This window comes from Castor canadensis, chromosome 7 (genome assembly GCF_047511655.1).
Source record: "Castor canadensis chromosome 7, mCasCan1.hap1v2, whole genome shotgun sequence".
Taxonomy (NCBI): domain Eukaryota; kingdom Metazoa; phylum Chordata; class Mammalia; order Rodentia; family Castoridae; genus Castor; species Castor canadensis.
Genome location: NC_133392.1, coordinates 149,058,879 through 149,074,002, shown reverse-complemented (window position 1 = coordinate 149,074,002; position 15,124 = coordinate 149,058,879). Strand labels below are relative to the sequence as shown.

Genomic DNA, 15,124 nt, shown 5'->3' with positions numbered 1-15,124 from the left:
CTAGACGCACGCATGCTGCGCGTCAGCTGCACCTCCAGGGACCGTCTGCCAAGTGCGCGACGCGAAAGGCGGAGCAATGCGACTCCAGGAGGCGGGGCGGCGGCGCTGGGTCAGCTGACTGCGGCGGAGGTCGGGGACCAGAAGCTCGATCCCGCGGCGGATCTTGACTTGGTGAGACGGCTGGGGGGCTGGCTGCACACCCAGGGCTGGGGGTCGGGGCTCCTGGCGCCTCTTGCCGCGTCTTTCCAGCACCCTTCTCCAGTCTCTGTCCCTGTCCCATGTGCCCTCCTGTGGAGAGAGGTCCTTAGGACGATGCGCCGGCCGGCATTGGATAGCCCTCGGGGACCCAAGTCGTGGTTGTCCTATCTTAGGGGCGACCAGGAGGGCTTGGCCAGGGTTTGAGGTCCGAGTCTCCTTTGCACCTGCTGGTCCCGGCCGACCAGCCTCTTGTCTTGTGCTGGCTTTGTTTTCCCCAGGGCGGGCTGGGGAGGGGCCTTGCTGCGCTGGCCCCAGCGGCTGCCCTGTCATTATCCCTTCCAACAGGCGGCCCGCGCCTGGCTAAGTCACCAGGAGGGAGTTGTGGCCGCGACCTGGGAGATCTGGAGTGGGTGGAATCCCTAAACCAGGACTCTCCCCCGCCACAGTTTTCCACAGGTCTTTAGGGAGGGAGGCCAGGTTTAGGACAGGTTTCCAAGCGTGTGGGGGGGAGGTGGGGAGGAGTGTTAGAAATGTGAAGACAGCAGGGTTACAGGTCTTGTCCAGTCAACTCTTAATGAAGGCTACTGTGTGACCCGGACCCTGGGGGAGGGGGATGGGCTACACCAAGAATAGACTTCCTTGAATATCACTCTTGAGTGTTTTGCCCTGTGCCAGGCACCGTTGTAATCACTTAGATGGATTATCGCAAATAACTTTGTAGTCAGCCTGAGAGGTGAGTTACTTGCATTATTCCCCCAATTTGCAGATTAGAAAATTGAGGCTTGATGCCTTGCCCAGGAGTTTTAGACTAACACACAACAGGCAGGTTAATTTTCCTCCTCAGTCCTAAGCCCTCGGAGTTTACAGGTTTTCTTTCCTTTCCTTTCTTTGTCTTGAGTTCTTTCTTTCTCTCTCTTTTGCTCCCTCCCACCCCCTGCTCCCCACATTTTCTGAAACTTTATTGTGCAGTTGGTACTCCTAGACCCTGAGATTGAAGTGTACAACCAGAGTGAGGGGAGAGGAGTGCGTTTACAGAGCACCGGTTGCCCAGGACAGTGATAAGCTGTTTCCAGGTATGTGGCCCAGAGGAGGGGAGGAATAGGCAGGTCCTGTCCAGCTGGCTCTTGCAAGGCCTCTAGGGGAGGGCAGTTTAGAACTCTTTAGCAGGCCCCCTCCAGGGAAAAGAACATTCCTAGGGACAAGACGGCCATATGCAGACACCTGGGACCTGGAAGTGACTCTTTGAAGACCTGGGGCAGGAGATAAGGTTTAGGAGGGCAGTTCTTGGGGCCTTACCTCAAGGAATTTGGACTTGATCCAGTAGACCAAGGTGGACACTTGGAGTCAGGGAAGGGAGCTGGGTGTGGCCAGAGACGCTCTCTCCAGCCCAGCCTTTCTTGAGAGAATCCTTTAAGAAGCTGGGAGATGCACAGGAAATCAATGTGAGTCAATGCCCTGTATAGCTATCCTTATCTCAACCAGCAAAAACCCTTGTTCCTTCCTATTATTGCTTATGCTCTCTCTACAACAAAATTAGAGATAAGGGCAAAATAGTTTCTGCTGGGTATTGAGGGGGTTGGGGGGGAGAGGGAGGGGGTGGAGTGGGTGGTAAGGGAGGGGGTGGGAGCAGGGGGGAGAAATGAACCAAGCCTTGTATGCACGTATGAATAATAAAAGAAAAATGAAAAAAAAAAAAGAAAAAAAGAAAAAAAAATAAGAAGCTGGGAGAACTGTGTAAATCCAGAATCCTGTCTGCCTCATTCCTTCCCTAACCTAGTATGGAGGGAGTGAGCAAGAGGTCCCAGGGTGGTTGAGATACCGGGCTCTCACACCATGGATTAGGGCAGACACTGACGGAGAGCTTTGCGTACAGTGCATTTGTCTCACCAGTGCAGCCATCCCAGGAGGGAGCGCCATTTGCTCTGTTTCATAGACAGGCTAGGATAGGCTAACGCACTTGCCCAAGGCCACTCAACCTTATCTGTAAGATGGAGACAGTGTGGCCTACCCTGCTGGGGCATTGTGAGAATGACAGTTGTATGGACCTGTGATGAACTGCAGTGACATGTTCAAAATGACAAAAGGACCGGATGTTAACCACCTTTGGCACTGCAGAGTTACAGTTCTTACCTCCACTGTGTGAATCGGGGTGGCTTTGTGGGTGCTGGTGATGGGTCATCAGATAACTGCTCCCAACATCAGCTATGCTAATGGTCGTCTAGGAGGGCCCCCAGGACCTAGGAAAAGCCTTTTAGCCACCCTGTGTTGGGTTCTGGAGATACCACAGTGAGCTGAGCAGACAGAGAGTGACTTGGAATGTGCTGCAGCAGGGCCTCTGCCTACAGCTAGTCACATTAGGCCCAAGAGCCTCAGCTTCCTCAGTAAAGGAGCTGACTCGCTTCTTCTCCTTCCCCAGCACTCCCTGATTGCTACAACCTCAGCAGTTCCACTGGTTCACTGGGACATTCCTTTTTTGAGGAGCCTGGCTCCCCAGGCACAAGTAGGAACTAGATAGCTGGAGCAAGTCTGTGCCTGGATGAGGAAACCCCCTCTCAACACAGTGAGAAAAGGGGAAGCCAGCTTTTTGCTCACCAGAAGCTAGGCTGTGCTAGACCATAGGAGGTTCTGCACCCCAGAGACAGAAGCACCTGAGGCAGTAGTAGGGAGTTGTGGCTGTGAGCAGGGGGTTGTGTCTCCCTCCTGGGTTTAACTTTTGCTTCCTGGCTGAGTGGCCCTGGCAGATCACTTCCTTGCTCTGGTCTCAGGTTCCTCTGAGAACCTCAATAACCCCTGTTTCACAGAGTCAAGGGGAGGACATAATGTGTGAATGTGTGCCAGGGAATTTTCACAGAGCTGGCAAAGAGTGTGGTAGTCAGGGCTAGGGTGACTGTCACTGATGGAGATGGCTTCAACCAGGCCCCACTTTTTCTCCCCTCTCCAAGTTGTCACATAGCCAGAGACCACTCTATTCTCTGTCCAGAGAGCCTAGGCACTGGGAGGGGCTTTCTCTGCCTGCCCCCACAATAAACCATACTCTGGCTAGGGAGCTGGCTGAGCTCCTTCCTGGTAGGCATCCTGCATGCGTTGTGAGCTCCTGGAAGAATATGAGGTCCAGCATCCTAGCCTCTGTCCCAGCCACCTGGGGAGCCCCGGGGATCACCTCCTCCTCATTCTCATCTGAACAATGTGTGTGTGGGGGGGGGAGGGAGGCGCCCTTCTTCCAATGAAATCATGAACTGAATGGGCCTGGCCTCCAAGTAATTTACATTAACAACAATGAAAAGGAACCAACTTAAATGCTCATGAGTTATAACAAAAGATGGCACACACTCTGCGTGTGGACTCATTTAACCAGCAGCACAGCAGCTGTATGAGGGAGGCCCTGTCACCACCCCCATTGTACAGATGAGAAGCGGAGCTACTGAGAGGCTGAGTCTCTGGCCCAGAGTCAAAGTGCTCGTGAACGGCAGAGCTGGGAGATGACTGCAGATCCCATTTCCTCCCCGAGTGCGTTTGTGGTTGGTTCATGCTTGGTTTGGTCTGTGTACCCGGAAGCTGATTGCATCCCTGAGGGTGAGGACTATGTATTTATCCTTATCCTGTACTGAAGCTGGGTCAGGGCCAGGTGATCAGGCCAGGGTAAGCTTAGGTCAGGATGATCATGATGAAGGCTTCCTTTCTTTCTCCTGCAGAGCAAACCCTTACCTGCCTCAGTACACCAGCACTTTCTCTCCCACAGAGTCATCCTGGGCTGGGGCCCTCCTCTGCAGCCATGGTCTGGAGGAAACTGGGTGCTGGCAACTTCTCCAACTGCCCCAACGGCTCCATCCAGTGGATCTGGAATGTGTTTGGTGAATGTGCCCAGGATGGCTGGGATGAGGCCAGTGTGGGCCTGGGCTTGGTCTCCATTGTCTGCTTTGCTGCATCCACCTTCCCGTGAGTATGCCTGGTGGTGGGAACAGGCAGGGCTGCAGGGGGCGGGCAGTGACTCCATGTACTGCATGGAGGGGCTACCTGGCTGGCCGTGGACTTGTCTAGACTCCAGGCCAGGTGCACATCCTCCCTTCTCCCAGCCACATTCGCTGACTTCCAGCCTGCTCGGGAGGGGCTGCATAGGCCTATCTAGTGCTGGGTGATCTGATACTGAATAACGGTATTTGCTATCATTTATTGAGTGTCCACTGTGTACCTGGCTCAGGACTGAGGTGCCACGCATGTTTTGGCATCATTTGATACTCACGTTAGCCCAGTTCCTTTCCCTGTTTCACAAATGGAGGTGCTGAAGCCTGGGAGGTTTAATAACTTGCTCTAGGTTGTACAGTGATGGGTCAGACATGGCTTCTGCCCTCAAAGCCAGGACGGTCCTGTGGCAGAGAGAACAGCAGTAGATACAAAATAGCATGGCCACTGCAGGGATGGGGGAGCAGGGACACAGCACTCACCACTGTCACCTACTGGTTGTGGCCTGCTCTGTGTGTTGGTTTCCTGATCTGTAAATACTGTTCCTTGCTCAGGGTTGTGCAAGAATGGCATAAGGGAGCATGCGTAAAGTACCCGACTCAGGCCTTTACACCATGTGTGTGTGCTGGCTGAAAGCTGTCCCTGCTGACTTTGTTTCCTTACATGAAGCACCGCGAGGGCCGCCTCCAGGCTGCAGAGGCAGGAGGGGCTGCAGTCAGAAAGGACCTGGAGGTGTTGGCCTAGAGCCCAGAGAAGTAGGACATGTAAAGGTCACAGTGTGGACAGCTGTGCACATTAGGGATCAACAGGTGCATGAGAGAAGGGTGTAGCTGCCATGGCTTAGCCAGGCAGTGTGGGAGGATCAGGGCAGGAGGCCATCAAGATCAAGTGCCCTGTCACCTAAGGATGTTCTGTATTGTTAAGAAATGTGTTCTTAGCCAGGATTTGGTGGCTCATGCCTGTAATCCTAGATACTCAGGAGGCAGAGATCAGGCAGATCAAGGTTCAAAGCCAGCCCCTGACAAATATTTTGTGAGACCCTATCTCAAAAAAACCCATAACAAAAAAGGGTTGGCCAAGTGGCTCAAGTGGTAAGAGCACCTGCCTGGCAAGCATGAGGCCCTGAGTGCAAACCCCAACACCACCACAACGAAAAAGAGAAGTGTGTTCTCTTGGGCTGGAGGTATGGCTCTGGGTAGTACAATGCTTAGCATGCATGAAGCTCTAAATTCAGTCCCCAGCACTGCAAAAAAAAGAAAAAAGAAAAAGAAAAGAAACACAAAAGAACTGTATGCTCTTTATCCTGTAGGATAAAGACAAGGGTTTAGTCAGCAGTTTGACATTGCTTTAACAGGTTTTCTGAGAGAGAATTCATGTTCAGTACAGTGAACCCATTTGAATGTACAAGTCAGTGGTTTTAGTACATCCCAAGTTGTGTAATGAGGGCAAAATGGATTGGAGGAGTGGCTCGAGTGGAGCTTGCTAGAGAAAGCGCAAAGCCCTGAGTTCCAATCCCAGTACTGCCATAAAAGAAAAGAAATACAAAGTTGTGTTAACTGTCACTACAGTCAATTTCAAAACGCTGTCATCACCCTCAGAAGAAACCCGTGCCCATCAGCAGTCATTCCTCATTTCCCCCAACTTCTCAGTCCTGGCAGCCACCAGTCTGCTTCCTGCGTGTTTCATGATTCATATAAATGCAATCTGTATTACGTAGCTTTTGTGACTTCTCTCACATCGTATAATGTTTTCAAGATTCATCCATGTTGCCAGGTGTGGTGGAGTACGCCTGTTGTCCTAACTGCTCAGGAGACTGAGGCAGGAGAACTGCTTGAGCCCGGGAGTGCGAGGCCAGCATGGGCAGGCAGCATAGTGAGACTTTGTCTCAAAAAAAAAAAAAATCAGACCAGGCATTGGTGGCTTATCCCTATAATCCTAGCTTGTCAGGAGGAAGAGATCAGGAGGATCTCTGTTCAAGGCCAGCCCCAGCAAAAAGAAAAGTAAGACCCTGTCTCAAAAATATCCAACACAACAAAGGGCTGGTAGAGTGGCTCAAGTGGTAAAGCACCTGCTTAGCAAGTGTGAGGCTCTGAGTTCAAACAGCAGTACTGCCAAAAAAAGAATTCATCCGTGTTGTAGCATGTATCAAGTACTTCAGTCCTTTTCATGGCCAAGTAATATTCCACTATACCACATTTTGTTTATCCATTCGTCCATTGGTGGGTTGTTTTTCCTTTATTATGATTCATGTTCTGTGTGCCTTCATATACAAGTGGTTGTGAAGACATGTTTTTACTTCTCTTGACTATATACCTAGCAGAAAAATTTCTAAGGCAAATGTGGTAACTTTATGTTTAATCTTTATTTATTTATTTTTTTGGAGACAGGGTTTTGCTGTTTTCCCAGCTGACTTTGAACTTGCAATCTTCCTGCCTCAACTTCTCAAGTGCTGGAATTACAGGAATGCTATGTTTAATCTTTTGAGGAATTGCCAGGTTGTTTTTCATATTGGTTGCATCATTTTACACTTTCCCCCAACAGTGTAGCAGGTTACAGTTTCTCTCAATTTTTTTTTTTTTTTGGCGGTACCAGGGTTTGAATGTGGCTGTGTTGGGTGTGGGATGGGTCTGCCTTTGCAGAGCACCCATTCCTGCCTGGGCCTGGCTGGTGACCAGCGAGAGGGTCAGAGGCCAAGAGGGAGCTCCAAATGAGGGCAGGAAGGACTGCTGCCTCCCTGCTCCTTCCCAGGACTGTCCTGTGTGGGACAGTCACTCCTGCAGCATATGGAGACAAGTCAAGCTAGATCTTAGGAGGAAGTTGACCAAGGGCCTGCTCTATGAAGACCTCTGCTGATCACTGCCCTTGCCCTGGGACAGTGGGATGGGACTGTCAGGTGTTACAAAGAGGAGGAAGATACCTGCAGGGTTCAGGTGGAGGAAGGCCGAGGGGAGCAACTATATCCTGGGAGGCGGAAGTTGAAGAGGAGGTGTCTGGGCTTAGGTGGGGATTGCAGGGGAGGGGGAGGAGAGGAGGGTCTAGGGATGGGCTTGGAGGAAGGGAAAGCAGCCCTGTGCTGGGCTAGAGGAGGAACCAGGCTTGTAGGGAGAGCAGGTATAGGAGGATGTAGGACCTTATTGAAGAGCTGGAAGGCTCTGACCATTTTTGGGAAGATCAGAGTCTTGGGAAAGAGAGGGAGGATGACTGACTAGAACACGGTTAGCTGACAGCCCGGGGAGGTGGAGGCAGAAGGACAGTTGTAGGAGGTCTCTGCTGACGCAGCCTTCCTCATTTCAGGCTTGGGTAGCGGGTCAGATGAGGTGTCAGCCCTCTCTCCCTCCCTTCTTCCCTCCCTCTTCCTTCCTCCTCTCTCCTTACTCTCTTTTCCTTATTTTTTTGGTGCTAGGGATTCAATCCAGGCCTCACACATCCTAAGTCCATTCTGTACCATTGAGAACCTCCTCTTTCTCCTTCCCTCCCCCTCCACTCAATATGGCCCCTCCCCTCCCTTCTCTGTCCCACTTCTAATAAGGTCTTGCTGTGTAGCTCAGGCTGACCTTGAACTCATGGTCCTCCTGCCTCAGCCTTCCCAGTGCTGGTTTATAGGCTACCATACCCTGGCTTTTATTATTTATCTAGTCTGTCTGTCTTTCTGTCTACCAATCTATCATCTATCTGTCTGTCTGCATGTGTGTATGCAGATGGTTAAAAAGCAATTTGAGGGACTGGAGATGTAGCTCAGTGGTAGAGCAGTTGCCTGACATGCGTGAAGCCCTGGGTTTCATCCCTAGCACTGCAAAAAAAAAATATTTTTGAAATTTGAACAGTAAATGTGTAATGGTTAAGAGCAAGGCTCAGGCCAGGGCGAATTTGAGCTGCATGACACAACTAACTTCCTCAGACCCAGGGAGGAGGATCAGGATGGAAACGGGGTTTGTGAAGATTCAAGGAGTTAAAAAAAAAAAAAAGATACAAGGAGTTAAAACCTGCAAAGGGCTCAGAACTGCCTGAACCCCAAGGTCCCCAGCAGCAGTGGGGTTTTGGCCTCATACCCCCACATGGACACAGGTCCAAAGAGAGGGTGAGTCCTGGCACCAAGAACTTTTGGGAAATGGCTAGGGGACCAAAAGCCTTTGACTTTTTTTTTTTTTTTTTTTTTTTTTGAGACAGGGTCTTGCTATATAGCCCAGGCTGGCTTCAAACTTGTGGTCCTCTTGCCTCAGCCTCCCCAGTGCTTCATGCACCATCACTTCTAACTTCATGACTTTTTAAACAGAGTTATAGGAACCCAACTGCCCTCTTCTGTTGCGTTTTGAAGCTGATCAGACTGTGGTTCAGCCTGTATTATCATCAGTGGCTCCTGGAACTAGGACAGGGACCTGCCTCCAGCCTACTGCCACTACCACCACCCTGCTCTCAACACCCCCATCCCAATTCTTAAAAAAAGAAGTCAGGAAACCCTTGAAATGGTTCTCCGTGCCTGGCACAAACTTTAGGATCCTCTGTACACCCCAAGTCCCCTCTGGAGTCCCCAAGGTGTGGGGGGCATCTGAGAGATGTACAGCCCTGGTGCTCACGGGCTAGAAGGGATTCCCCCTGGTAAAACCCTCAGGGACCTGCCTGCGGCTTCATGCTATCTCCTGTCCATCACTGCCACTATCCTGTAGTCGTGACACCTGGGGAAGGTTCCCCTGTCTGTCTGAGGTGGCTTCACAGTCCTCAGGCTCTGAGTGTGCATCCCACTCTTCCACAGCCAGTACATAAAGGCCTGCAAGACAGGCAACATGGACCAGGCCCTGTCCCTGTGGTTCCTCCTGGGCTGGATCAGTGGAGACTCCTGCAACCTCATCGGCTCCTTCCTTGCAGACCAGCTGCCCCTGCAGGTAGGCGGGTCCCTGGGTGGGGGCAGAGGCAGGGTAGCCAGGGACAGCGGCAGTGGAGGCCTTGGGAGCAGCCAGCCAGAACAGATGCCCAGTCTCCAGAATCCTGACGCATCATCTACCTGCCAGGGCCTTCTGCTTAGAGAGCCTTTTGTCCGCCCTCTGCCTGACTTTTGTCACTGCCCCAGTCTGAGCCTTAGTTTCCCTGTCTGTAGTATGAACACATCAGACCACTGGGGCCTTGGCTTCTGAGGGGCTGTGAGCCTGACCAGGAGGAGGAAATGAGTTCGAGAGCCCCAGATGTCATCCTTCTCCCAGGGCCAGGCAGAGTTGGGAATCAAGTTAGGAAGGCCATGTCTTCCCAAAGTGGGACCAGAAAGTCTTGATTGCTCAGTGTTAAGCCAGAGCCATCACTTAGCCTCGAAGCCTGTTTCATCCTGACTGGGAGCACTAGCCATGGGTCCCTTGGCACTCTTTGTGTACCAAATCTCTCAGTCTGCTAGGTAGGAACTGGAATCACTCCATTCCAGGTGAGGACACAGGCTCAGAGAGGCGAAGGTACTGAGGCAGGTCACCCAGAGGGGACTGAAATTGGGCGGGGTGGTCCCAATGGAGCCTGGGCCTGCCACCAGTGCCTGGGCCTGCCTTTTCTTCTTGCAGACCTACACGGCTGTGTATTACATCCTGGCAGACCTGATGATGCTGACATTGTACTTCTATTACAAGTTCAAGAAACGTCCCTCTCTGGGTGAGTATGCTGATCTCTCTGGGCCAGGCTTTCCGCTGGCAGTGGGGAGGGCTTGGAACTTGGGAGGAAGCAGGTTTCCCATTTGGGTGATAAATCAAACCTCAGAAAGGCCTTATCTAAAAGCCTGTGATTTAATGGGCCAAGATAGAGACTTGAGGGCAGTGAGCACATCCAGGCTCAGACCACAGGAGGCTCCACTCTCTGTTCTCCTTCATCAAACATGGCTCAGCTTGTCCTCTGTGTCTGGTCCTGGGCTTGGAGTGGGGGAAACAAGGTCACAGAGGCTGCCTCTGCCCTCCAGGACTTGGAGGGGCAGCTCACAGGCTAACAAGACATGCTGGTGTTTTTGCCTTTGAAACCCTCTTCCTGACCCCACTGCCCTCATTGTTTCACCTTTGCAATCCAAGGAGAAGGGTACTGTTGTTGTACCCGCTCTACAGCTGAGGAATTAAAGCTCAGAGAGGTTATGTCATTTGTCCAAGGTCACACAGCTACTGAGGAGCAAGGCTGGGACTCCAATCCCACTCTGTCTGCTATTACCCAAATACCCAACTTTCCTTTCTCTCCTGCCTCAATCTAGTGTCTGCCCCCATCAATTCTGTGCTCCTGTTCATCATGGGGACAGTGTGTATCACGCCACTGCTCAGCAGCACTGGCCTAGAGGCTGCCCCAAGAGAACTCTTCCGGGGACGGACGCTTCTGTCTGTGGAGCCGGGCAGCAAGGTGAGGTGTGGGTTCATGGTGGTAGCACAGGGTGGGCTGACCCATCCCCAAGGCTCTCCCCTGCACAGTCGTGGAGGTGTTAAGATCTCCTGGGGGAGATCACTCCAGGGGGACCTTTGCACTTCAGCCCTCATTGGGCACTGAGCCCCTCCTCCCGCTCTGCCAGCCCTTCACAAAGCAGGAGGTCATCGGTTTCGTCATTGGCTCCGTCTCCAGCATGCTGTACCTATTCTCCCGGCTGCCACAGATTCGCACCAATGTGAGCATTGACTGGGGATGGGTGGCCAGGGTCCTCTGGGTTGAGGAGTGGCGTGGTGTGGGAGACTTTGTTCAGGAGGTCTGGGACCACCCTCGCTGAGCCTCAATTCCACCTCTGTGGTGCTTGCCACCGAGCAGTGTATGAGACCTGCATGAGTCTTAGGGAATTTGGAGGTCAGGTAAGAGGGCAGGAGCAGCTGAGCTTGGGGGCTGAAGCGGAGAAGGTGGGGAATGAGAAGGGATGAGGCTTGCTAGGCACTGGGAGTCTGTATAGGGCTGGAGAGCTGGGCATATGGGGACCCGCTGGCATATGCAGTGTGCTATCTGGGGTCCAGGGTGCGGTCTGGGAGAAGAGGTCGGGCTGGGGATGAGGAGCCAGGCCCTGGATGGGGCGGGTCTGGTCAGGCCTGTGCTGGCCCTTGGCCTAGCAAAAAACTAGCTCAGAGTACATACAATATGGGGTGGTTGGACACATGAACAGTTAAAATCCAGAGTGACAAGAGTCCTCTTTTCTTTTTTTCTGAGACACGGTCTTACTATGTAGCCCAGATGGGCCACAAACTCACTGTGGTCCAGGCTGAACTCACAGTTCACCCTGACTCAGCTTTCTGAGTGCTGGGTTTACAGACAAGAGCCCTCTTTGAGGTCTCTGACCCTACCCTCTTCATCCCCAGTTCCTACGGAAGTCGACCGAGGGGATATCCTACTCTCTGTTTGCCTTGGTGATGCTGGGGAACACGTTGTATGGGCTGAGTGTGCTCCTCAAAAACCCTGAGGTTGGCCAGAGCAAAGGCAGCTACCTGCTGCACCACCTGCCCTGGCTCGTGGGTAGCCTGGGCATGCTGCTGCTCGACACCATCATATCCTTTAAGCTGATGGGGCAGGGTGGGCAGGGCAGCCTTGCCTACCAACAGCCTCAGCATTCATCTACCCATCCCCCACCCATTCATCCATCCATCCATCCATGCACCCACCCATCCATCCATCCATCCATTCGTAGTCTACTCATCCATTCTTCCATCCATCATCTATTCATCTACCTATCCATCCATCTAATTGTCCATTCACCCATCTACCTATCCATCCATCCATCCTTCCATCCATCCACCCATTCATCCATCTTCCCACTCATCCATTCAACCTCCCATCCACCTACCACCCATCTAACCTCCGATCCACCCATCTACCTATCCATCCACCGCCCATCTAGCCATCCATCCATCCATTCATCCATCTACTTATCCATCCATCCATCCTTCCATCCATCCACCCATTCATCCATCTTCCCACTCATCCATCCAACCTCCCATCCATCCTCCAAGAGTATGACCCTTGCCTGGGGAAGCTGACATTCCAGTGTGTGGTCAGACAGGAATTAGTAGACAGTTTCCTCATTGTGGTGATACCAAGTGCTGCAGAGAAAGACAACAAGAGTATATACCACCACACTACCTCCACACCTATCATTCAAACTGTGACCTGAGGGAGAAGAAATTAGACAAAGACAGGGAGGAGAGTTTCAGGCACAGGTTGCACAAAGGCCCTGTGAAATAGAAAAGAGTTAGCCTATCCAGGCCTTGGGGATGAAAGCTGGATCACACATGTGAGTGAGTTAAGAATTCAAATCCTACCTCCTCCACTGCTTCCTAGCTGTATGACACAGGGCAAACCATCAACATCTTTGTGCTTCTGCATTTTCATCCGAGTTAACAGTTACCATGATGTCAGCATAGTGTTGGAAACCCTCCGTGTGTGACCTAGCCCTCAGTGACTGTTTACTAAGTAGCCAAACAGGACACTATTTGGATGTCATTTGGCAGAATGTAAAAGTGGCCTTTGTTTCAACATTTGCTGAGTCTCTGTGGGATGCAGTGAGAAAGGTTTAAAGTCTAGTGGCCCTTGGTGACACCCCAGGATGCTGTGGGGAGGAAGGCAGGGTGAAGAGAGGCTATCTGAAGAAGAGAGCTCAGCACAGACTTGGAGAGGTACTTAGGGAGGAGGAATAACAAGAATCAAGGCCCAGGGGAGGTCTTGGCTGGCCCCACCCACCATTAGGGACTGGGGGATGATGGGGGGTGCTGCTCCCATGGAGGCACTGCCCTAGGGGCAGGTCCAACCCAGTCTGCTCGGTGTGGTCTTAACGTGGCCCCTCAGATCTCCATCCAGTTCCTGGTGTACCGGAGCCACGCCACCTCCCCAGAGCATGAGCCCCTCCTCCCCAGCTGACCAACACCAGGCTGAGCCCTGGACAAAGAGAACCCCCAGATGCTACCCCCAGGAAGGAAGAGGTGTGATGTCGCTGCCACCCCTGGACTGGGCCTCGGAGGCAGTCTGCCTTTCCGCCATGCCTTGAATCCTCCAGACTGACCGACTCACTCTTCCAGAACCAAGACCAATCCTCAGGGCTGGCCTGCCCCGCCCTGGGACACCCCTCTCCAGGGAGCCTGCAGCAGTGCTCCAGCTGAAAACCCAGGGCCTCAGAAGACAGTGCGGCAGCCCCCGCCCTCCTACCTCATTCTGCTTGCACTGCAGCCAGCAGACCCAGGACTCTCACTGACTGGACACAAGCTAGTAAATGGTCCCTGCCAGCCAGCCAGGTGTTCTGATCTCCTTCCCAAGGTGCTGGGATCTAGGCTGCTTTGGGGACGTATGGTGGGTGAGGACCCTCCCCCCTGCCTGGGGAGAGACTATGACCACCCATGGGGCCCCTGGTTTCTTAAACTGTATCTTTATGTTCTCTCTGGGACAGGCTCCACCCTGACAGAGGGGATATAACAGCAATGTTGATACCCCAGTAGGCTCCCTGCTCCTGGGCAAGCAGAAAGAACATAATAGTCGCGTGTAGATCTTGGTTTGGCATCTCAGTTTCCCAGTGCCTGTGAACTAACACGAGATGGGCAGTGATGCTCCACCCTCCACACGTCCATCCTTACGAGGATTAGACAGGCAGGGGCGGGGGCGTAAATAGAGTTCAGCCCCAGAATCTGGCATGAGTGATAGCTCAATTCAATAAAGCTTAGCTTCAGTGATGTTCAGGTAAGTAAGAGGCACAGCCACCCTCTCTGGAGGTCATGGTGACTTCCTGGAGGAGGTGACAGGCTAGATGCTTGAGTGAGATAAGGGAGGGAGGTTGGTAAAAAGAGGAGGGGTAGTCCCTGAGCTCAGCCTCCTGAGCCCCAGATCTTGTTGGTCACTGGGACCTTGTCAGTGTCTGGGGGCAGAAAGAACAGCTGCCCTCCTTGCTGGTCTGGTCTTAACCCTTCAGAAACCAGATATGGGGAACTGGAGCCCACCTTGGGGGCTGGGGGCAGCTGTACCCCTGAGTGACCTTCTTTTAGAATCCCCACTCCCTAGCTCAGAGGAAGGAGCGCCTCTGGCTGTGCTGCCCTGGCCCGCACCAGGCATGGCACCATGTGAGCCAACTCTGGTCCCTCAGTGAGAAGAGATGGTCACCTGCCCTGGTGGGAAGAGCTGTGGCCAGAAGACAGAAGGTACCATAGGAATGGGACTGGACGTTCCCCTGAGGATCAGCCTAGACGGCTTCACAGAGGAGGGGCCCATGAGCTGGGTCTGGAAGGCAGAGTGTGATTATGAAAGGAGAGGGCCTATGCAAAGGCCCAGGTGAGTCTGTGCTGCCCCCAGGTGGGGCTTGTTAAGAAGGGCCTTCCTGAGAGAAGGCCGGGCTGATGCTGAGGACAAGGACAGGTCCTGGGGGCAGGGCTCTCTGCAGTCCAGGGCAGGTGAGTTTGGTTGGGGAGGAGTCTCTGGCTGCAGGGGGGAAGGGAGATGGGAGTTCAGGTGGGCAGTGAGGCAGGCAGGTCTCGTCTTCCAGGTCCATACTGCAGTGCCTGTAGAGCCCGTGTGCAGCTGGGGTTTGTTGAGCCCTTGCTGTGTGCGGGGCCTGGCCATGGGCCCTCAGTGTGATCCTTACAACCTTCACCGTCCCCACAGCTTCCTCTGATAGATGGAATGAACCATAAACAGGGAAACAGGCTTAGAGAAATTCGGTGACTTGCCTAAGGTTGCCCATCTAGGACAACAGCTGTTAGACACACAGTAGCTTCTCCAGCTATGGTGCCATCCATTCCGGGCCAGCATCCTGCCTGGCTGGGTATCCAGGGCAGGTAGTGGGGTGCAGTCAGCCTTACTCTCTGGGGCCGCGTGCCCTCTGCTGGGCTCGTTCCCACTTTGCAGCTGGATGTCTGGCTCCATCCCCGGATGGGACCTGGCTTCATGCCAGTTACTTAGGCCCAGGTGCCACCTTTCCCAGCCTGAAGACCAGGAAGCTCAGTGACAGTGTGGGCCCCAAGAGTAGGCCCAAATTGGAGCTGTACAGGGAGAAGAAAATGAAGTAACAGCC

General features: G+C 52.9%; 1 protein-coding gene across 6 annotated transcripts; it reads left to right on the top strand.

The window, feature by feature from the left end:
* Positions 1–12: 12 nt before the first annotated feature.
* Slc66a1 (solute carrier family 66 member 1) lies at positions 13–13,356 on the top strand. Of its 6 annotated transcripts, none has more exons than XM_074081171.1 (9): positions 13–171; positions 1,181–1,271; positions 3,891–4,134; positions 8,909–9,038; positions 9,696–9,783; positions 10,364–10,506; positions 10,673–10,765; positions 11,439–11,626; positions 12,921–13,356. In XM_074081171.1, exons 1-9 carry the CDS (start codon positions 13–15, stop codon positions 12,988–12,990), a joined length of 1,206 nt encoding a protein of 401 aa, XP_073937272.1. In that variant the 3' UTR covers positions 12,991–13,356. The 6 variants fall into 6 exon arrangements, with proteins under 6 accessions (XP_073937272.1, XP_073937273.1, XP_073937274.1 ...); XM_074081173.1 differs by having other exon boundaries at positions 32–171; positions 1,168–1,271; positions 3,938–4,134; XM_074081177.1 differs by having other exon boundaries at positions 32–171; positions 1,168–1,271.
* The last annotated feature ends 1,768 nt before the right edge of the window (positions 13,357–15,124 follow it).

What these genes read in the sequence shown, in the direction of transcription:
- Slc66a1 (XM_074081171.1), top strand. Translation starts at nt 13, where the DNA reads ATGCTGCGCGTCAGCTGCACCTCCAGGGACCGTCTGCCAAGTGCGCGA. An exon ending in CCGCGGCGGATCTTGACTTG is followed by an intron (nt 172 to 1,180) that starts GTGAGACGGCTG and finishes TGGTACTCCTAG; the next exon opens with ACCCTGAGATTGAAGTGTAC. An exon ending in CAGTGATAAGCTGTTTCCAG is followed by an intron (nt 1,272 to 3,890) that starts GTATGTGGCCCA and finishes TTTCTCCTGCAG; the next exon opens with AGCAAACCCTTACCTGCCTC.